The sequence below is a fragment of the Pholis gunnellus genome (assembly GCF_910591455.1).
Source record: "Pholis gunnellus genome assembly, chromosome: 8".
Lineage (NCBI taxonomy): Eukaryota > Metazoa > Chordata > Actinopteri > Perciformes > Pholidae > Pholis > Pholis gunnellus.
The window spans coordinates 7748043-7770630 of NC_136534.1; the positions used below are offsets into that span (position 1 = coordinate 7748043).

The 22588-nt window shown below is 46.1% G+C and overlaps 1 protein-coding gene across 1 annotated transcript in view; it reads right to left on the bottom strand.

Annotated features, from left to right (window-relative positions):
• LOC306700088 (nuclear factor of activated T-cells, cytoplasmic 1-like) overlaps window positions 1–22588 on the bottom strand; it is a gene marked incomplete at its 5' end in the record, with an annotated part of 57982 nt that overhangs the window by 11319 nt on the left and 24075 nt on the right. The window contains 3 exons of the mRNA XM_079164988.1: window positions 8465–9115; window positions 15503–15635; window positions 17656–17711. Coding sequence (XP_079021114.1) covers window positions 8465–9115; window positions 15503–15635; window positions 17656–17711 — 840 coding nt within the window. The remainder of the gene's footprint in view (window positions 1–8464; window positions 9116–15502; window positions 15636–17655; window positions 17712–22588) is intronic.

The window sequence follows — 22588 nt, forward strand, 5'->3', positions numbered from 1 at the left end:
TGTAATCGCATTCACTCATTAACTTTCTAAACACATGCATGAATCATTCAAAGAAAGGATTCAAAACTGTTTATAAATGTGTTCAGAAGATTCAGTTTGACGACAACTTTTCAACTCAAGGTCCACTTGCTAGATTTCTACCGGGGCTTTTAGCTGCATGCCATGACCTTCATCGGGGGATGAAATGTTTTCAGTTGTCACGAGACAGAAGAAAAAGTATGCATTAATAAATACTCAATTAATAAAGATAACACATAACTATAAAAGTATGCCATACTTTATATAATACTAATCATTTCAATACATAAACCCTTAAAATATCCTTATATCTGCTTATATACGATATCAAAGTTATGTTATAAACCATTTATTACTTTTTTATACTGTTTAGAAATGCTAAGTAAGGGATATAGGAGTAGAGTCAGGGGGTCGGTTAAAATAAAGAGCCATATTTCAGTGCGAAACACAGCACAGCAGTTAGTTAAAAGCCCCTTGGCCTTTCTTGAGCTAAAGACATTAACGGTGAGGTTAGGGTAGCGCCACTGTAGCCTTTCATCAGTTAATCTCTCAATGCTTAACACTATAAAAAAGGCTTACTGAGCGTGAAAGGATTTCCCTGTTTGTTAGCACGTTGTTTTGAGAGGAACTGAGCTCAGCTGAGTACAATCAGGAGAGTCGGGGGACCCGTTGAGGTTTATAACTGCCATGGGTCATATGTCAACAGTAGGACACTTACAGTTCAGTGGTTATGATCATTCCCTCCCCTGAAGTAAACCCTGGCACCCACTGCTTGGTAAGTCTCTGCACTGCAAGCGGCCACTGGTGGGAGAGGAAGAAAATGTGATCTTTAACTTCGCCGGTGTTTATCTTTCTTTGACTTTTATTGTTTTGGTTTTAACAGTTTGAGCTGTGAAAGGAGCACACACTCTCTCTGTGTATGTGTGTGTGTGTGTGTGTGTGTGTGTGTGTGTGTGAAGAACAGGGACAGTTGGAGAAGCTGCCAGGGAAAAATCACCAAGATCGCATGCTACTTTCTTCCACATCAGATTTTCCCCTCTTTCTCTTAGTCCGTCTGTGTGTCTGTGTCTCCTTTATTCCTATGGCTGACCTGATTCTCCTCATGCTCGCTGAGTATTCCTGGATGTGATGAGGACATGATGAGTATCTTCTGACCCCAAAATCTCAAAACACTTCAAATACATCTCACCACTGATGGCTGTCCCTCAATTTGAGGCCCGTAAGTCAGATTTCACACTGAAAAAAGAAGAAATCACAGATCCTCTCCTCAAGCCTCGGGAAAGAGTTCGAATGGCTTTTGACAAATTCATTATTTTGACAGTTGCATTTCACGTTGACCTGCCTGTGTTTGGAATAGATTTGTCAATGGACTGTAACACAGAAACAGGGCGCATTCGGTTTATTGCCCTGTGACAGATTCTACTGGGACTCTCACTCTTTCAAAGTTTATATCTACATCTGTATTTCCCTTCTCCATGCACCTCCTCCTCCTCCTCCTCTCTCTCTCTTTATGACTGACTGGCTCTCCCCCCTCTTTTTTCTGAGGTATCTACACATGGAGGAGACGGCAAACTCTGCCAAGAGTTGCAAAACCCGACGGCTTTCCCCAACCCCACCGGCTGGATCAGACTTCTCTGCTGACATCCGTCGCTGCAGGATACTATTTCACTGAGCTAACAGATTTCAGATGAGGGGCTGTTATTAAGCGGTCTGGGACGGAGATCTGCTCCTGTTTACTGATGCCGCAGGTATTTATTTCCCCTAAATACAAAACCCTGGAACTGTGGTTTTTATGTTCAAGTGTCCAAGAGCAAGACACCCCGTGAGCTCCAGGGATGTTGTCCAGAAGCTGATCCTGACCCCTAACCTCCCCGTGGAGAGCCAACAAATAAAAATTTGTTTTTCTGAGAATAAATTCTGCTTGTTGGGTGTTTAGTATGTTCCCTGGACTGTATGAGTTTTCCATGTGCTCATATTTTTTAATGCTAGCAGGAAATATCCAAGATTTGAGGCTAATTTATGGTTTCTGTGACTGCGTAGTGTTTGTGGTGTTCGCTTTAATATCAGATATTTCCACAGAGGAACAGTGTTTTATGGTGAAAGTAAGTAGTGGTGTAATGTTTGCGGGGATTACAGAATGTTCTTCTAATCACAAACACACCAACATATTATCAAAATCATAACCTCAGAGCTCTGCACATGTCACAGAGAACCTTTGCCCAATGAACACCTGACGCAGAAAAGAGCGTAAATTGATTGGATCTAGCCGTAAAGTAAGCGGATGCGGGCTTGGACCATGCTGAAGTACAACCATAACCAAGGCGCAGGTAGCAAACTCGCAGCCTTGTGGAAGAAGGAGACTGTCAGTTGTCATCGCGTCAACCACACTGACATTTGTCATGTTGTGATTCAGTAATGAGAGTGTCTGGGGTGAGGTTGTAGCTCCATGATCACAGATGTACACAGGAAGATCCCATCCAAGCCACAGGCCCTGTCTGAGTCCTGACCCGATGTGATCCGTGCGGCTCGGTGGCTTTTCAACGCGTGTTTCCTAAACCTCAGAATGTGAGCCACAGAGGCTGAGCCTCCTAAACTGCTGCGTCGGGAGAAACTATAAGAAATACATGACGTATGATGAACTGAAGTAATATAACTTTAATGAATAGACTCAAACTTGTTGGAGAGGAAAGCCCTGTGGCTTTTACTCGGCTATATGAGATTGTGTACTTCACTGAAGTCCATTTTGCCTTTTAATGCCGTTTAACTGACTTCCACACAAAGTCAATATTGTGTGCCTTGTTTGGAGAAATGGAAAAAAAGAAGACACAAATCCCTACAGTAGCAAATCTTGCGAATCTGCGTCACACATTTCTGACAATTGGGGCAAAATAAACACTAAAACCATTCAAAATCAAAAGTCTCCCATCTAAATGTGTGCGTGTATCAGGTCCCAGACACAAAAGAAACCCAATTTGTTTAGATAATTTAGCTGCAGACACATTCTTTCTCAGTGACTCTGGATATTATGACAGAGCGACTGAAACCAGACCAGATCCTCTGGCTAGCACGAACACACATAAAAGCCAGCGCGCTGTGGTAATGAATGTACTGAACTCCTACAGTATAAGCTCTTTGATTTTGAGCTCTTTGTTAAAGACCATTGGGAATATTAGTTTTGATAAGCACAGTTAGATGAAGCTGTGCTTATCAAAACTAATATTCCCAATGGTTTTTAATAACAAAGAGCTCAAAATCAAAGAGCTTATACTGTGGCCCCATTGCCACTGTCATATGTAACCACTTAGATCCAATTATTTGCTAAACTGAATGCAATCTTGGACAATAGTGTCTATAATTCCGTGGGTTTCATGAAAAAAACAAAAGAAAAACTGATCACAACCAGGAATCTAAAGGCTCTTATGTTCAGCCAATGGGACAGAGATAAAAGAGATGTAAGAGGAAACAGAGGATGCTAAGGTAATCCAGAGGACTTCCACTCAACTGCGAAGGTATTCCTCTCCTATTGCAAAGACGCGATGGCATCCTCTGGGTTTTATTACTGTAATGTACTGTATTACAAACTAAGGCAGTGTTTAAGCAGACCTGCTTTAAAAATCACTTCAAGTTTCCTGTGTGCAGCTACAGGTTGTCGTTTTTTTTTTACCACCCATTTAGCTCCTCTATTCCAATGTTATACAACCACAATTTATAATACTTGCTGCTTTGTTTCTTTTTGACCATGTACCTTGTTTGCACTCTCCACTTTGCTGCTAATAATTTGTGGGACTAATAAAAGGATTATTTTATCTTGTCTTATCTTACAATTAAGAAGTTTGTAAGATCAAGTGATACTTTTGTGTCTTTTAGTGAAGTTGTATCTGCGAATTGATCAATTCATCCACAACCTCTTATACAACCGGGTCAACAAATATCTTCACTTTCACCCCTTCAAGTATTTGGTGAGCTCTGTAATATCAGCATAGCAGCGCAGAATCAATTGAATCAAATCTATTGCTGATCCCAAAAGTGTAGTTGTTGATCCATTGCTTCGGTGGTCAATGACTCTTAAAATACAATCCTAGAGTGCAGCCGAGCTATTCCTTCTTTCCTACGACTATAAAATTGGCAAAGCTCTAACTTAGACTTAAACCTCACCGTGTTAAGAGCTACCAGGAAAGCAGGATCCCGAATACTTTATGAGAACGCAAGCAATGACAACAAGAGTCAAAAAACAACAGCAACACATCCTCTTTGTGGTCATAAATAATAAAAAAGCCATCACCCTTCTTCTTGCACCCGTCCATATCAATATGTCTAGAAGGAGACTGTGTTCTTGGCATTGCACTTAACTACAAGACAGCCTTTCTCTCTGTGCACTATTAGCTTGAGATTGACCTGCTCCTAAAAGGCCAGGGGGGGGTCAGAGGTGGAGTGTTGTGAAAGCACCGGCGGTCAGCACTTCCACATCTCCCTGATTCTATCAACGAAAAGAGACACACACACACACAAATACGTACTGTCTCAACATACAGGAGCAGCTCTGCGTTAGTGACTCCCATTAGACACTTCAACCTCCACTATAATGAACACCGCGCCCCCTGCCCCCCAAAATCCTCTCTCTCTCTCTCTCTCTCCTCTTCCCCCCTCCCCCCCTCCCCCTCCTCCAATCCCAGAGCCAGCCTTGCGGCACACTCCAATGTTAGCGACTCAGCAAGTTTTCAGCGCGGTGCGGACGCGCTCTCAATCATCATTAGGGGTTTTTGCGGAGTCCTGGGGTCTGGGAAACTTGCCAGAATGTGTAAAAGTTTCCATGAGGAAAGCCTCGAGTTGCCTTCGGAGGCATCAGTGGTGGACGGAGATCCTCAGGATGGTTAGAATGCCTTTTTTTTTTTAAGTTGCCAGAGGGGCGGGGAGGGAAGGAGGAATGGAGGGCCGACAACAATTCTGTTTTCATTTTGAGAAAAACAAGCCAAGTAGAGTTTCAAATGCATCAACCTTGAATTGGGGAGGAAACAATCACAAGGAAAACTACCCTGAAACACGAGGCAATCAGAGCGCACATGTCAAATGTCAGAAAAATCGACAGAGGCTGCGTTGCACCCTGTGTTTTTCTTATTTTGGGGAATAAGGGCCCTCTGTTTCTCGGAGAGGCAGCTGGTAGAAATCTGGCCCTCTGATTAGCACTAGCTCATTTGCTGTGTGCTGCGTTCAGCTGCACTTCATGATATCACCCGTCGCAGCAGCAGCTAATGAGACAGGACACACGGCAGCAGCTTCACAGGACCAAACTCCTCGCACAGCCAGCGCACTACATCTGCTCTACACACACACACACACACACACACACACACACACACACACACACACACACACACACACACATCTGCAGCAAAACACCGATAAACACCAGGAATAGAGCGCCAAGTGAAGGGTTTCGCAACAAGTGATGTGGGGAACTTTCCAAAATAGCTCAAAATAGAAGAAAAAAGCCACGTCTAAGATCAAAGGTGTCCATGCGTGTTTGCTTGGGTATATGTGGACGGACATGTGTGTCAGTGGTTGTTTGAGACAAGAGGGGGGTATGATGTCAGCAGGATTGCTCCTTCAGATGTGTGAGAAAGCCTGTCGTCACTTTAGCAATTTTTTTTTGGGGGCCTAATTAGTACGGCTAACACGGCAAACTCAAATGCGGCAGACCGTGTTTTTCATAAATTCTATTTTGGTCCGCACTGATGTCATTTGACTGGCGTTTTGCTCACAGTTATGTGCCTTGTAAAGTACAGATAGTGGGGCTGTGAGCAAGCACGACACGTCTGAAAACTTCGGTTTTATTTGAGTCCCACCATGCGTTGTTTACGACAGTGAGTCAACAATGCAACCAGGCAGAGTCATCCAGGAGCGCTGGGCGTTTCATCCTCTACTTGCTTCTATTCTCTGAACCCCGCTGACCTGCTGCTTTATGAGAAGTGAGACTGAAACAGGTGAGAGCCAACACGCCACCGAGCGAAAACAACTTCTCCCACGTCGATCTGACGGCCAACTGGATTCTTCCCATAAAATCTCACTGCAGACGCCCGAATCGTTGCCTCGTGTCTTGCACTATAGCTGGTAAGCTTCTATCGCAGCAGAGGGAAGAGTTTAGCAGATTACAATGGAGACTGTGTATGGCAGTCAGGGGGGTTTACATCCCAGACTCCCTCCACATGCTAACCGAGCTCCTCGCGGTACAGTAGCTCACCGTTGATAAGTTGAGTGATTTCTCAGGGGCTGCGTAAAATCTGGGCCTGGCCAGAGAGACACATTTCCTCTGGCTGATGAGAGCCGGAGGCCTCGGCGTTCGAGCGTGGGAGGCGCTCCGCTCTTGGGGAAGATCAAGTGTGCTCCCGCAGACTCCAAATCACCGGCCCCCAATTGCTGGAGAGGAACGCTGCTCTACATTGCTGGCGTTAAATCACCGCCGCTGTGGTGAGGTCACCCCACCCCCCCATCCCCTTCCCCCCCTATAATGGAGTGCTCGGCTCGCTAACGTACGGTGGTAATGCGTGCGGACGGGGAGCGGGACGCCCTGCGAGCTGCCTTCCGATCTTATTTATTTTAGCTTAGGGCTCATTTGAGGGGGTTTGGGATAGGCCCGGGCCCGGGAGCAGTAGATGCTTTTGGAGTATGCTGTTACCACCGCACACTTATAGGGACTCGGCGAGCTCACCACAGACGCTTGCGCAGACGTTAGGTGATGCAAAACGGCAGCGCACTGAGGTTTTTCAAAGGGGCTGCTTCACTGTCCTTGGGTCAATCAATACGCATTCCTGCACGTCCCTAATGCAACTGTAATCACTGGCTGAATACATTTGGCCACCGGGTTGGAGGGCGAGGGAGCCTGCTAAAGTGACAGTGGATGGAGTAGTCGGGAAGAGAAACAAGATTACATGAATTCACCTTAGCACTGCTATGTACATTCGGTGTATCTTCGTACTGTTGGTGTAAAAGGACCCCTTTCCAACCTTATTACAAAATGCTAAATAAAGCTACAGTTTCACTTTATCCAATTAAAGCTGAAATGAAAGCTCCTGCCTGCCACAACTATTGAAAACAGCCAGAATTTCAAATGAGCAGTTTTGCTTCAAATTAGATTTCCAGAGCATTGCCATGAACTCAAGAAAATGAGGCAAGAGAAAAGGAAGAGGGGGACAAGCGGGAGAGAGAAAAGAAACAAAAGTTGGAAATCAGTTCATAGAGCTGATAACAGACAGACATCCCCCCCCCCCCCCCCCCCCCCCCTGTCTCTGTGTAGTCTGTTTATGAGGTGAGGACTAATGGGACTCATCAGGACTGACAGATATGCTGACAACTGCATTTCAACTCAATTACAGTTCCACAGCAAAACTCCCCTGGTCCCCTCGTGCCTTTCACCCCTCTACTTCCAGAGCTGTTGATTGAAGTGTGCACACACACACTCACACAAACACACACACACACACACTTTACGTCAGTTTTCTGAACAAAAGGTGCACAGGAAGGGTGATATTCCTGAGTTCAATGCGGAGCTGTCTCCCCGCCACCTCTATAAGGATGCAGAGGGGGGGGGGGGGGGTTAACATTTCAATCTGGCACAATGCCATTGATGTGCTCTTATGAATCTATGTCATAACAACAAGTGGAGCCTCTGCTAACACAGATAACAGGTTGGCGAACTGAGAGACATCATGTGAGATGGACTCAGGAGGCAATAAACTCGACCATATGGTCTCTTGGGTGTAACTGGTTTCATTGCCAGAGGGAGACCAGTGACCCCACAGCCTCCCTTGATGACGACAGCCGCATGGTGTCGACTCCATGGGGAAAAAGACGGGAAAACAAAGCCTCTGCCTTCCGCCTCCCAGCATCCCTCCCAGAGAGATGATGGGGAGGGGGGAGAGGGGGGGTGGCTCAGTTCAGGAAACCCCTACCCATTGTTTTGCTTCCTTCATTAGTCGTTGTGTCAACAGTTTGGTTCGCTACGCGTGTGCCACTGTTTTAGTTCTGCTGCAACCCGACTGACCTCACTGCTCTCATGTTTTGACAGATTGTTTCAAAATCCCATCACGGCAATTTACCGTTTTACAGCGAAGCAGCCACTTGGACAACATAAGCCGGACCGCACGTTTCACCAAAAGCAAATAAATCTGCCGCGGTCTAAAATTAAACAAATGTCACGTAAATCTGCTGCCAGAATTCCGTCAGGAAATACTGAGGGGTGCAGCAGGGCGCGGCCATGTGTGGGGGCTTGCAGATAAGCAAGAGGTGTTAATTAAATGCAATGTCCTACGTAAACAGCCATCTTTTTTTGGCATGGACAGAGAGCTAAAAAAGAGAAGCTTTCATGTTGAAAAACAAAATGCCTCCCGTTAGTCAAATTGTTATCAAATGGAAACTTGCAGACAACGTCACCTTGTTTGTCTTAACTCACCATCATCTAGGTACATCTGGTCCAGTTCCTGGGGCTCCCGTTTGACGGTGATGGCCATCGAAGGGGGGCTGGCATCTTCGGGTAACAGGCTGGGTGAGCTCCCTCCGGCCTGGGCCTGAGCCTGCCCGGGGCTGTAGGCCTGAACGAACGGGCTTTCCGCAGTCCCCCCAGGAGTGGAGGGGTGGGATGCCGGGGAGGATGAGGGACTGCTGTTGGCATAGATAGGATGGTAACCATGGGGCCCTGGGCTGTTGAGGTGGATGGGGCTGCCTTGGGAATGAAGCATCCCTAGGGGAGAGTTGTGGTCTGGCGACGCTGGGTGGGCGAGGTTGGGGTGGACAGGGGTCTCCTGGATGGGGGGCACCCCGGGGCCCGGCGGTGCCGCGTGGGTGGGGCTGTTGGGGAGGCACTTGCTGTATGCCACAGGGGACAGGTCATGCAGGGTGGGGCTGGAGCTGGGGGACGACGATGGCATGGCAGCATGGCGAGGCGGGCAGGGAGGGTAGCCACCAACCAGGCAGGCATCAGGGTTGGCTACAGGCATGACGGGAGTGAGCCTGGGCCGGCTGTAATAGGGCTTTGAATGCATGGGCAGTCTCGCAATCCCCAGAGAATCATATTCATCATTGGGTTCTGTCTTTATTATCGGCACTGGGGGGAAAAAAAGTAGAAAGAAAGGTGGAGATATTAAAAAAAACGTGCAGGGAATCCACGTGGCGCAATGAGTGCACGAGCGAGGCTGAGTAAAGCAGTGAGCAAGCACAGTTGTGGCCGCGATACCCTCCGTAATCCAAACAAACAACCACCAGTGGATATGGGCTCTGTGTCAACTTGGCTGAGCTCTCTAACAGAGAAACCCTCACGCCTCCCAAACCGCCACCCCTCTTTACCGCATCATGAAAAAAAAAAAAAAAAAGCAAAAGAATAGGGGGGGAAAGAAAAATGGATGAGTCATCAGTGTGGAAAGCCACAGCTGGCTCTAATAATGAATAAGACCTATTTTCTTTGGACTCTCCTCCAGCTCTGATATCCAATAAAAGACTACTTTAAAGCACTGGGCTGCTGCTGCTGTTGCTGCTGCTGCTCAAGGAGCCCAGGACCCCAAGGTTTCCTCCACACTCTAGAAGTAATTGTTTCTCTCAGGACCAAAAGATAGAGGGAGAGGGTGAAAAAAAAAAAGGAGATGATTTGATTTTGATTAGGCCGCCTGAGCTCCTTAAGAGGCTGTGGAGCTGCGCCTGTGGTTTCAGGAGCTTCAGGCCCCGGCTAATGGAAGAGAGTGCAGTGGCCCCACTTGATCATCCTGCCTCCTCCCTTCTAATTTCTAATCCAGCGCAGATCGTCTGCACGGTTTCCTGATTGCTTCTGACGGACAGGTATCACATGCTTCCTGTTCGCTGTCAAGAGCAGTTACCGAAAACAACTTTCTATTAATTGAGAAATTTCAGAACGGAACCATACGGCCTGGGTTGAGAGATGGAGAGGGATCCGCATTAACAAGCTCGCTGCTGAGTTATTATATAAGTACATGTGCACACACTGTGCCAGCGCTAAGCTAATAGCGCAGAGTTAAGACACCCAGATGCATAGCAAAGGCCTCTAAATCACAATGGGCACACTGTTTCTATTTCTACACATTGTTAAAACGCGTTAGTGGGTGTGGAGAGCGTTTGATGCCAACCATTAAGAGTTTTTGGTTCCAAGTGACATTTACTCAAAGGCGTGCAGATGTCAATATGAATAGATGACAGTCTAAACTGTGTGTCTGCGTGATAGAACCTTTGAGCAATAGCCAACAACAAAGTGTGCATATGAAATGACCAGTGTGAAGTGTTTCCTATTGTCATTTTTTTTTTTTTGTGGGAGTTGGATTTGAAATGACATTAATCACGCTCGCAGGCCTCTGAAATTGCCGAGATGCGTCGCGGTGATAACGCAGCAGGGAGCACATTTACGTCAGCCCTGTCTGCTTTCAGAGACCGGGGACCGGGCCTGGCGTCTGGGGGAGCGTCGTAAGGCGAGTCCCATGATGCCTCCTCTCCAACAGCCTGGGGGAGTAACAGGCAAGTCACATGGCTCACGCTACATCCACAGCCTCAGTGATTCTCTGCCTGTTCCATGCCTTCAGTGTGAATGGATGGCACAGTGCCATGGAGTCAGGATGTGTGATGCCAGAGTTGCATCAGCTAAATGACTTGCAGCAGCTAAATGAGTGAAAATAGTGTCACATTTTCTAAGAATGTCATGGTTACCAGTCCTCGTGGTGAATGAGGATTTATACCAATAGGAAAAAAAAGGGATAAAAGAGGCCTAGCGTTGGTGTCTGGCGCTCACTCTGGATGCCCTTCTTAAGATTAAATAAATCTGATACCACGTCACAAGATGTCCTGCCTTTGAACAAAACCAGCAAGAGAATTTAATTGAGGGGAATCAGCAGTATCTCAGAAGGGATGGGATGCTGTTGACCTTTGCAGCCCCACTTTGTAATCCGGTTAGAGTGTATTTTTAAAGAGCAGTTTGGTTTATTGCAGCTTAAAGTTTTCATTTCTAGCCAGGAAATTTGTCAACATTATTTTCCTGTATGCCCTCTGACTATGAGCAAGACTGGCGAAACAGGAAATCAAATCACATTGGACTAATGACACTTCTTTTAACTTTTAAACTACCCCCCCCCCCCCCCGAGATTCTCCCTCCTCTGCCACAGATATAAACAGAGGTCTTCCCCCCCCAGCTCCATCCATCTGTGTGTCTCCTTTCCACTTTGTACAAGAGCTGAGAAAACAGATTCACCAGGCAAGTCGTCCCAACTTCAGCTGGCTTCTATTTCCTCCCAACCTGTGGGTTATATAGCCCACAGACAGTTGATGTTCTGCACATGGTTTTCTCTCCATCTCTGTCAGTTTCCCTCCCCTGTCTGCTCGCATTAAACTGATCAAGCCTGATCTGGGTATTTTATTGAGCACTCGTTTCCTCTCAAAGGGAATGGGAATCGGGACAATGTGCGGGACGTGTGCATCAGTGTATTCGATTAGGAATGACCAGCAAACAGAGCTTGTGTAGGCACCCTCTCAACTTGCCGCCATCGAGCAAGAGGCGATGCAGAAGGTAACGATTCTCATTTCCGACCGCTTGTTTGTTGGGATATGACAATGTCAGGGTACTGCGCAAACAAATGATATGAATCAGGGATTGTCGCGTTGCAGAAATGCTGAACTCATCTTGTTCTAACGGCGTGAATCTGCAGTGACATTTAAGATGGAGCAGGTGGTAGTTCATTAACTCAAAAGGTAGCTGGTGCACCATCCCCACTGTGTAGGCAATCTGGTCACCCTGTCCACTGTTGGCCTTAGTGTGCTGTAGGTATGTCTGACAAAGCACAAAGCCGTGGACATGACAGAAACAGTTCAGCCTTTGTCCAGTTTTCGGGGGGAAAACATGACTGTGCAAATATTTACAAAAAAAGAACAATGTGCGGTTCATTAACTTTTCCTGAATGTGTCATAGAACATGTTTCTGACGTCCCCCCCCCCTTTCCAGCTTCCAACCACAAACCAACGCAGCGGAGGGAGTCTGCACCCGTTTGCGTTAAGAATAGAACTCGATCTTACAGAGGAATCTCCGAACGGCCTGTACAAATAAAGGGGTTCCGAGAAGTTCTTCGCTCAAGCTTTCGGTCACTGCCAGGACTTTTTTTTTTTTTTTTGCCGTTTCTTGTTTAATGTGGTTGGTGAAAAAAATGTTTTTCTTATTCGAAGAGCGACACGTCACGTATCTACTCACCCAATAACGAATTGGAAGGGAGCTTGGAAAAGAGGGGCTCATTCCGGGAGCCAGACAAAGACGCGTGTTCCGTATGTTCATCTCCGCATTACAGGAAGGCAAACGGTGTTAATCAGCAACACATGTCTTCTCCATCCATCTGCTGATCTCATGTTCAATAACTTGTGAGCAGCAAAACATTTCTCTTGATCGCCTTTTTATGTTTTTATGTATTTTACTTAAATAAATCCATCAGGATTAAACACGTTGTATTGAACTTTCTAACGGCCGGGGTCTTTAATTCTCTGAAGCCCAACTGAAGGACATAAAGCCACTTGACCCATGTGCTCTCTGACATACTGTACAGTGCTAAAGACACATTTCAAAGAAGCTGTATCTGACTGGCTCAAATCATGCGTTAACATACCCCAATGGCAATGCATCAACAGGTCAACAGCACCCCTCTACTCGTATCACTGAGGCGTATCCTTGTTGATCAGCTAGAGTAAAGAGCGGCCATGACTCCACTACAGGCTGCATCTGATAATATGTTATGATTTCACGTTTTGGAGGCAGGGCGAGGTCGACAGAATATGAGCATCTGCTTACATGTGTGAAACAAAACAGTCTCTATTATCTTGTTGTGTTCAGCCGCAGTAGGTGCCAACTGCATTTGCACGAAAGAACAACAAGATGCTCACATGACCTGAATGGAAAATAAAGGTGGTTTTCACTAGCATCTGTGTCCCGAAGTGTTTGCTTCATCCTTCCGCTGTTTCAAACAAGTCAGGCTATTTAAAGGTTTGGCTTTGCCTTTTTATAGATGAGCAGACACCCGAGTGTGAAAGAAATGTTCTCTCTAAACAACGTCAGTGACCACAACTGTGCTTGAAGTGGGACAGCGGGCCGGAAGAGTCTTTTCATACGAGCGAGCAAAAAAGAAAAAAAAGGTGTTGACAACGGTGTGTGTGTGTGTGTGTGTGTGTGTGTGTGTGTGTGGGTGTCCTCCTCCCCAGCCCACCCCGAGTACCTGGCCACAGTGTTGGTTGTTTCTCTCAGTGTTGACACACACACACACACACACACACACACACACACACTGAAACCTTCAAAAGCAAACAGCTTCACTAGGATTTCCTCATTCTTTGTTGCTGTATTGAAACCGTGAATGTATTACGTTCATCATTGCCACAGAGGGTCTGCTTACACTCATTATAACCTTTGTACAGAATTCTTTGTGAATGCTTTTCAATGGGAGAGCGCTGATTAGTCACTATGTTGGTGTCATGACGAGGAAAATACATTTTTTGCCATCGTATCAATATATCTATCTACGTTTATAACTACAACTATTGTTCTCAACCCCCTTAAAATCTCATTGACAATGTATAGCCAGTGTCAGTTGCTAATGCAAGTTGCAACTCGCGACTCCGCTGGCTGTGATGTTGCTCCACCAGAGGAATTATGGGTTTTTTTGTGTCGCCTGCAGAGGTTTTCTCAATGAAATGAGATTACTTCTGCACCCAGAGCAGCTCTGCCTCCGCTGTTATCCAGCACAGTTCCAATATTACACTCTAGATTCCCTCTTTGACTGAAATACTGAATATTTGTTTTTAGAAATGTTGTATATTTTATTGTGTGCTTACAAAAGAGTGGTTCATCTCAAAATAGAACTCAAGAGCTCCAGCAGCCTCTTTGGCTGTAACAGTTGTGAGTTAATTATGCTCCTTTGTGAAGACACTGGCCCTACTTGTGTGGTCCGCACTGTACTTGCGGTTAACTTGGCAACAAAAGAGAGAACACAACAAGTCATCTTTTAATTAGAGCTGTGTTTATGCTCAGGGAAATGACTTAGAGATGCGTAGTGGAGGCTGATAAGCCTCTACATCTCCGCCCTTCTCTCTCCCTCTCCTCCCCCGTGGAAATACAGTTTGTGAAATGGATCTGCTATATAAGGACACTGTTCGTCAGCCCTACGCTGGTCCAGTTACCCACGATGAACTCGTTCGTCATATATTCAGGCATTTCCAAATAGGGCCTTGCTTGACTTTCGCTCAGAGCCTCGTCCAAAATCCCAAACACTTATCTCCTGTGGCCATAAATACATCTGCTGATAATCTAACTGTCACATCGTATTAACTTAAAAAGCAATGCATGCTCTCCCAGCAGCATTAGACGACTGATCAACGAATACAAGGTTGCACATTGTTTTTGATCTAATGGATTTTCGGTTGGGTTGGGTTAAGTAGGATGCAGGTCTCATAAAGGTAAGGTTGCTGGTTGGAATTCCTCAACTAGCTGGGACTATGTGGGGAAACCAGCCTTCATCAACTATTGATCAGGTGCCAGAAAAGTTGTTTAGTACTCTGCGAAAGGCCCTAAACTCCCGACTGCTTCAGTGAAGCTGCTCAAAAGCCAACAGCAAAAGGACTTTGCCACTATCAACGGGAGGCGTTGTTTCGCTGAAAGAAGAGCAAGCATGCTTAGTCAACTTTCTCTGAACACATAAAGATAAAATAACAGTATTCCAGTCGGAATGGTTGAAAGTGATACCAAAGCTGATAGTTCACCTGCGCCCATTGTGAAAAGTCAATAGCTCGCAATGCAATTTTGAGGCTGAACTCTTCTCTAAACTCTCAGCGATACATTCTTCAAATTCCAATGTGAAAGCCATCTCTAAACACTGAGGCCAGGGACACATGATAAACACAGAGAGAGGTATTCCTAGGGTTTTCAGGTTGCTACATGAATGACAGGGCAAAGCACTGCCTGGTAGATGCACTTGTGTGTGTGTGTGTGTGTGTGTGTGTGTGTGTGTGTATGTGTGTGCACGCATGGACTTGTGCCAGGGGAGGGGGGGGGGGGGCGTTTTGTAAGGTGGGGTGTGAAAGTCAGGTCGCCGGGGGGATTGACTTCTCTTCATCAACAGCGCTCGGAGGCTCTGTCACTCAGCAGGTACACCTCATCGCTGGGGAACGCCGTCTCCCTCCAGAGTAAACACACCTCACATCTTCTGCTCTCACTCGCAGGCTATGGGCCTAGCGGTGCCAGGTGTAAATGTTGAAAACACCGACCAACAAAAAAAAAACGGCCGCAAATTTCGCACAGCATGTTGACGGCCGCGAGAAAAACTACAGCGGACGGATGTCGAGACCTGGACAAATACTCTATGTGATGAACGCGGAGCGTGCAGCTTGTGAAAAGCGTACATGTCTGTCAGTGTCGCTGGTGATAAAAAAAAAAAGAAAGGAAAAGAAAAGAAATATCTATGATGATTACCGTTAGGAGGCAGGTAGGTGAAGCGCTGGTACTGGCTCCTCTTCCTTTTGCCGTTGCAGACGTAGAAGTTAACCTGCACCGGGCTGGATATTCTCTGGTTCCTGTACGGCGGGATCTCCACAACAAGAGTACTCTAAAATACAAAGAGACACCGTAAGATATTTCAACTTTGTGAGACAAGACAGCTGCCGATAGCATAACAACATAACAGTGCCGTCATTAGTTGTATTTACACATCAGATTTCACTCCCCAACTCTCAGTTTGTAGTCCAGCTTCCTGCAGCATATTAATCAACGGCTATGTTTATTTTACTTCATTTAGGGTACTGCTTCCAAGAGGCCAGACTGAGAAGTGATCTAAATGAGCTCGTCTGGACTGTGTAGACGCAGCAGTAGACCCCCATGAGGTTGGTCCAGTGCCCGTGTTTGTCTCCGAGGAAAACCCCAGGGCTTGGCTTTGTGCAGCATGAGAGGAGCGAGGTAGCCGGCTTATTTGTTTGCACAGCCATGCCTCCCTGCGGAGAGGCTCGCCTGTCCCCCTCCCCCTAGGCCAGACCTCGGCAAGTCTGGACGGATGTGAACTTTCGACTGCTGTCTTTATGACAGGGGAACATGGAGGGAATTTGCCAGAGATCTTGTGCCTAATTCCTGGGACGGCTGTCACTCTCGTTGAGGTCCAAACAGGTTAGAATGACAGGAAGCAGGTTTTTTGTAGGTCATCGCTGTGGATGGAGGGAGCCGTGGGGTGGGAGGTGTGTGTGTGTGTGTGGGGGGGGGGGGGGGGGGGGGGGGGGGGGGTTGGAGGTGAGGGACTTGCTGCCTCCGCCCTCGTCTGCCCTCCAGATGACGACAAAGAAAACATGCAGGTGGCTGATTGAGTGTGTCCAGTGTGTGCGTTTGTGTGCGTGCGCACATGGCTTTTCCCTCTCCATCCTAACCAATGAAAGTTAGCACGCTCTGGATGGCAATAAAAACACTGTCGGGCAGGCAGTCTGGAGCACTTTAGGGTAGTCTGGTGGCAACTGACATAAGAGGAAGGCCAGAGCCCTCTTGCCTTCCCTCCCCACTTGTTTGTTAGATCTACAAATAAACACGCATTAGTATTTGTCTTTCATCGAACCTCGCCTGCCCACACCGCCGCCCCCGGCCGAGCCTTGCACGCCCTGCTAATTTTTCCAGCATCTGGGACCCCAGCCATGGCACATCAGCAGCCCTACAGGCCAATTAGATACCGGTCCATATTTACTCTCCTGACGCAACCAAGTAATTTACCTGAGTGAAATAGCAACAACAAGAAGAAGAAAAAAACACCCTCAAGTTGCAGCATTTAAATGCGTGTGGGTTATTTTAGACCCTGTGCGAGCGTAAATTGCCTCGGTTAGTTTACACAAATAAAGGGGGAGGTGTGTGTGTGTGTGTGTGAGTGTGTGTGTGTGTGTGGGGGGGGGGGGGTGATGAAAGGCAACAGCAATGCAAAACATACTGTCATCATGCACAAGCAAACACGTTTTTCGCAGATCCCGTAGTCGACTCTCCGCACTGCGGGCAGACCTAACGAACCTCAGTGAAGTCTTAATTAATTACAGAGCAAAACCGGGCTTTCTGTGGCACGTACAACAACATCCGCTTCGTTCCCTTTCACCCCGGTTTATATGAACACAATCTGAATGTGTGGCTGAGCATCAGTAAAGCAACTGTACTGGTTTATTTTCTGATTACGGCTCTTGAAAAGCAGCAGGTAAAATCCACTCTTGGCTGCACGATCCCAGCACAGACTGTTCAAGTCCAATTCACCACACCGCAGCACTTTGCTGTGAACTCAACGTCTGGCTATGCTGGGAGGACTGTGTGTGAGTGTGTATGAGTACTTCTATTTTGTAATCCCTGCGTGTGTTTTTGTGTGTTGGAGGCAAAAACAATATGACAGCCTGTGTTTACTCCGTTAGGGTATAGAGATTTTGTGAAAATTCCATTCCGGATTGCGTGGGCTAATCATCGTATTCTATGTTGCAACTTGTAATGTCTTAACAAAGGTTACATCATTACAGGGGACAGATGAGGAGGAGACAGAGAGGAAAATATAGAAATTGTCAAGGGAGGGTGGGACTGAAGACAGCGGGAGCATTTCCAATGAGTCTTTGAGGTGCACTTACATTTTTGACGGAGTCCTTGTCAACTTTGGCTTCTGTCTCCCACAGATGATGCCCATCTATTGGCAAAAGAATACAATACAACATTTAGTATGACGCTAAAAACAAGATAGACCCTAGATGGAGGGCGGCTATAATCTGCAGATGACACTCATTATCAATGAAGAGATGTGTGGTCTGGCGGTGCGTAAGGGGATTAGGATGGGTAGTGTAGTGATGAAACAATTAGCTGATTATTATTAGTCTTTGAAAATTAGAAAAACTTTTTTTCACATTGATCCTATCTCACTATTTGGTGTTTCTTTTGGTGAAATATCTATTCATATTATTTTTTATATTTTATTCTTTATCAATTCATGTTTTGTCTCCATTATGTAACTGTTTGTTATTGCCAGGGTATATCCTAAAAATCAATCCAATGTGATCGCAATAAAAAGAAAAGAACATTGAAAACCTTTAGGTCCCAGAATTTAAAAATGCAAAACAAAACAAAGGGAAGATGTCATTTTAGGTTTTAGAAAATTGTGATGGGAATTTGTCACTATTTTATCCAAAAATATCATGAAGTTAAGCACTAACTTCAGCCCAAGGTCAGGTCTTCAACTGGAACCGCCCACTTTCTTATTCAGTTTTCATCTCTGTTAAATCCTTGATTAGATTGTTTCTATTCTCCCCCCTTAATTCTATTCTTAACTCTGCTCTGTGCAGCAGCTTTTCTTTCTTCTATTTCTTCTCATCTCTCTCGTCTTGTTGTGGTAAGGAGGTTCCCTTTGCTGCCATGCAATAAAAGGCCTGTGAGCTACTGCAGCTGTTGGAAGCCTGCAGAAGCTCAGCTCACATTCTTTGGGTTTTCTCCGTGATTTCATGCCACACCTTAGCGAACAGACTCTCGGGGCTCTGCTTGGGCAATCAGCACCGACCACAGTGCACTTTTTTTTCTTACTTCTTTTCAGAACCGATGACTCACTAGGGCTGTCAGAAATAGAAGTGACACAGAACAGTCTTTGTGTCAGTGGCACACCATGTGAGGCAATAGCATGGGCAACTGTGGCACCGCTACTGTAAACTAGCAGCAGCCGTGACTTTAGCTGAAAGGCTGTGCTTTGCTTCTGGGACAGGAAGCCATCAGATAAGATAATCAGAGTCAGTTTCCAAATAACTGATAGCAGAAGTCCAGCAACTCTGGGAGATGTAAAATCCTTTTTTTTCTTTGCCCCCCCAAAGAATGATGTTTTTCACATCATGCAGCGAGTAAAAGAATAAAGGATCCCAGCCACGGTTGGTTTATTATTGGTGAGCTGTGGTAGTGGGGGCCGGTGCTCCGCTTTACTATTCAGAGGGTGAACATCAGTAGATATCTCTTTCCAAAATGGCCATAGTAAAACCCAGGGAAAGAGAAAAACAGACGGTGAACAGATCAGATAAGGCTTTTCTATTTGAACTCGGGGAAATCAGAGTTACATATGGAGAAATGCGCCTCGCTGTAACGGAGACGATGTGGATGACCAGGGGAATAGAAGCAGGGTCCTGTAGGACTGCCGTGTGGGGCACCGGAATTACACTGCGTATTTGGCAGGTGATGCTGAAAAGAGGGGCGCACGTAACGCTGTGAAGCGGCTCAGAGTATGGAAGGGCAATCAGAGTGAGCACAGACAGGGAGAAGGTCAGAGAGACAGAGACAAACAGAGATGAGCGTTCCTCATGTTACGTCTAGGGGAACCAAGAGGGAATCTCACCCGCCTCCGCTCTGGGAGACACTCCAAGAGGGAAACCTTAGACCACGACGTCAATCCCAACCTCCACTGGTAAACATGTTTTTCAAACTTTTCTTTCTCTTTCACTACCTTCTTCTTCGTCTCTCACCTTTTTCACAGCTCCACGCCACTTCGTTCCTCCAAACTTTTCAACAATGTGCTCCGTCAGACTTCAGCAAATCTGAAACCGAGACGCGAATTGGGATGGGGCCACATGTTGCATACCTTTGCGAGTCAGAGAGCGTGCTGTAAGACTGATAACCGCAGAACTTTCCGTTCACTGCTTCTTCCCTGCAACATCTGCAAAATGCTTCTGTTCCCGACAACACCTCCGCCTTCGCGCAGCCTCCACCCACGCGCATCGCACACACGCAGCCACAGTATCCTCTACCTTTGTTCAGGCCTTCGGCTTGAATGGTAAGAGTGGGAAGCACGTACAATAGAGGGTATAGGAGATTTGTCCGGAGAAGTCTTGCTATAATCCAGTGAAATTTCAAAATAGAAATGAATGGAAGCACACAGACAAATAGAGACACTTGCTCTCGAAGGTAAACCAACCATCTGCCTATTGCTCTACATGACTCACTTGTGCAATTGATATCCACAAAGACTAACACCTACAGAATTCAACCAGGACAACACACTCATCATCAGGCAATTAGGCCACATGCAGGGTGAGGTGTCTTGGAGTCTTCTTCAATTCTTGACAAAGCATAATGTTGTGTTCATGGTGTTAACACAGCAACAGTGTTGCTGCTATGGTAAATCTCACACAAACAAATCCTCTCATTTTGAGTATTTTCATGAACTTAATCAGTTAATAATAAAGATCTGTGTCCTCCATCTGGTGTCATCAAAAGACAAACAAGCGCTGCAGGCACCAACTATATTTTTAGGACAATCCTATTCCTTGGGTTTAACAAAGCCAAAAATAGTAGAGTAATAGCATCTCTGTCCTCACAATGACCTTGGCTATTTTGGCTTTCCACAGGTGATTTCCTTTCTCCTGAAAAGTGTTGTGTAATGCACAACAACTTCCGCAGTCCAAAGAGAATATTTCTGAGGATGGAAAAAATGATTCAGATTCTTAATTGCTGAGAATTTCTGGTGAAACAACCCAGATGTATTTAGCAGCTACGATAGCCGATGTCTCCTTTCCCTGAGCGATTTTCAGGAGTATTTTTCTATCCTGTTTACATACATCAAGTTTATATTCCGCTTTAGTGCCGTTTTGCTGTTCCTACTCAAAAGTAAAATACTTAAGTAGTGTTACACATAGTTTCACATCAATTACTTGGTTGTCCAATGAGGAGCACACCTAAAAGGCCAAAAAGGGGTTCCCCCGTGACTGATCCCAGAGGTGCAGCTGCTTTCCCCTCTGAAGCACCTGACCTCTGCCAATCTGAGGAGTGGTGAAACTGGAGAAATGTGGGGCTGCTTCAAATTGAGAGGCTTCTGTATAAATCAAGACCTGACAGTAGATCCGTGATGGGTTTATAGTCCGGAAGTGAGTTATTCTTGGTGTAAAACAGGGAAAGCGTGAGCTGACTTGACCCGTGGGTGCAGGATGAGGAGGACGGCGGCCAGTAGGGACAGACTTGTTCCTTTTATCAAGGCTCCAGCTGTGTGGCATTGAGTGTGAAAAGGATCTAAAGACGAAGAGGGATGGCTGGAACATCATCCAGACATTTACATTCGTATAATATTTTGTGTTCACATGGAAGCCATCATGGTTGGTTGCTCTCCATGGTGTGTTGCACAGTATATCAGAACCTAGGGGAGGGTCACTGCAAGACCCTTACTGACAGTGCCTTAAACTGACTGTATGGTGAACGATGACTGCAGGTAGATGCTCTATACAACATTCAGGTCATTAACATAGCAGTTAACAAATATGTAAAAATACAATAGAGTAATGTCTACCTGAGCGGGTAAGTCACTCTCCCTCTGTGTGGGCTGCTATTCTGAGCTTCTCTATGCTGTGTTTACATAGCCAGGCCGGCACAGTGCATGTGGCTACCTCATGGCGTCTTTGTGGAAGCGTAGCGCACGCCCTCCGGTTCCCCCTCAGGTAAACACTATTAGCCGTCAGCACTGTTGCAGTTGTTTGCAATGTTAGCCCTGTTAGCACGGTTAGCTGCTCTGAACTATTTGCGGACAAAGTCAACCCGAAGTCCCATTTCATCCCATTTCATCGAGATATACTTATTCCATGGAAAGGTCATTTCTTAAGACCTGGCACAGAAAGGGAAGTGGAAACAATTGCCTCTCTCTGATCTGAACCACTTCTCTAGCTATGACATGTTCAGAGAAGTTTGAAGAAAGGGTGGAGGCCACGGGACATCTTTCTGTTATGATACCGGCGTGATCCCTTTGAAGTATAGACGTGCTCAATGAATAGGCATTCCAAAATAGTTCACTGGTCTGTTGCTGATGAAAACTCACACCATGAAAGAAATACGTTTTAATGAGCCAGAGGCATTGAGAGGCAAACTTTCAGTACTATTTCACATAAGCTTCATCCTATAACAGGACACTTTAGTTTAACTTTGCATTGCTGAAAATGTGTATAATACAGGCAAAGCCAGCCAAATGAGCGTGCCGCTCAACACCGCTCTCATATGGCGCTTAGAGCTGATAATGCTGTCTCGACCCAAAGCGTCGTCATATAAGTATTGAGCCACCCTCCGGTCCGCCCTCAGGTACACACTGTTAGCTACTTTGTACTGTTAGCGCTTTTAGCACCGTCTGGGGAACTGCCATGTTGAGAGGCAATCGACATGCTCCCGAACCGAAAATGTATCATGCGCCTTTAAAGTTGGCAGTGACATCTCCCCCCTCCAATATTGTATTCCATAGTTCGCTCTTTTGGGGTAGTGACTCATCCGTTTCTCTCAGGCACAGCTTTGGACCTGCAGTAGTTAATCGATGCTTTATGGCGGATGGCAAAGGAGCATGAGAGGTTGAGTCCCTCCAGCTCTGTTAGAGGGCTCCTCTTGGAACTACAATTATTGCACATAATCATTGATTTTGGTGCAGTATACCATCCTAATTAGACAGGATACTGTAACTCACACTGCTCTAATCTCTAGCCTGAAGCAGGGGTGGAGGCTGACCTTACACTGCCATAGTGGCAAAATATGAGCCAAGATTATGCAGGTTATTCTAGCCTGAAGCCAAAG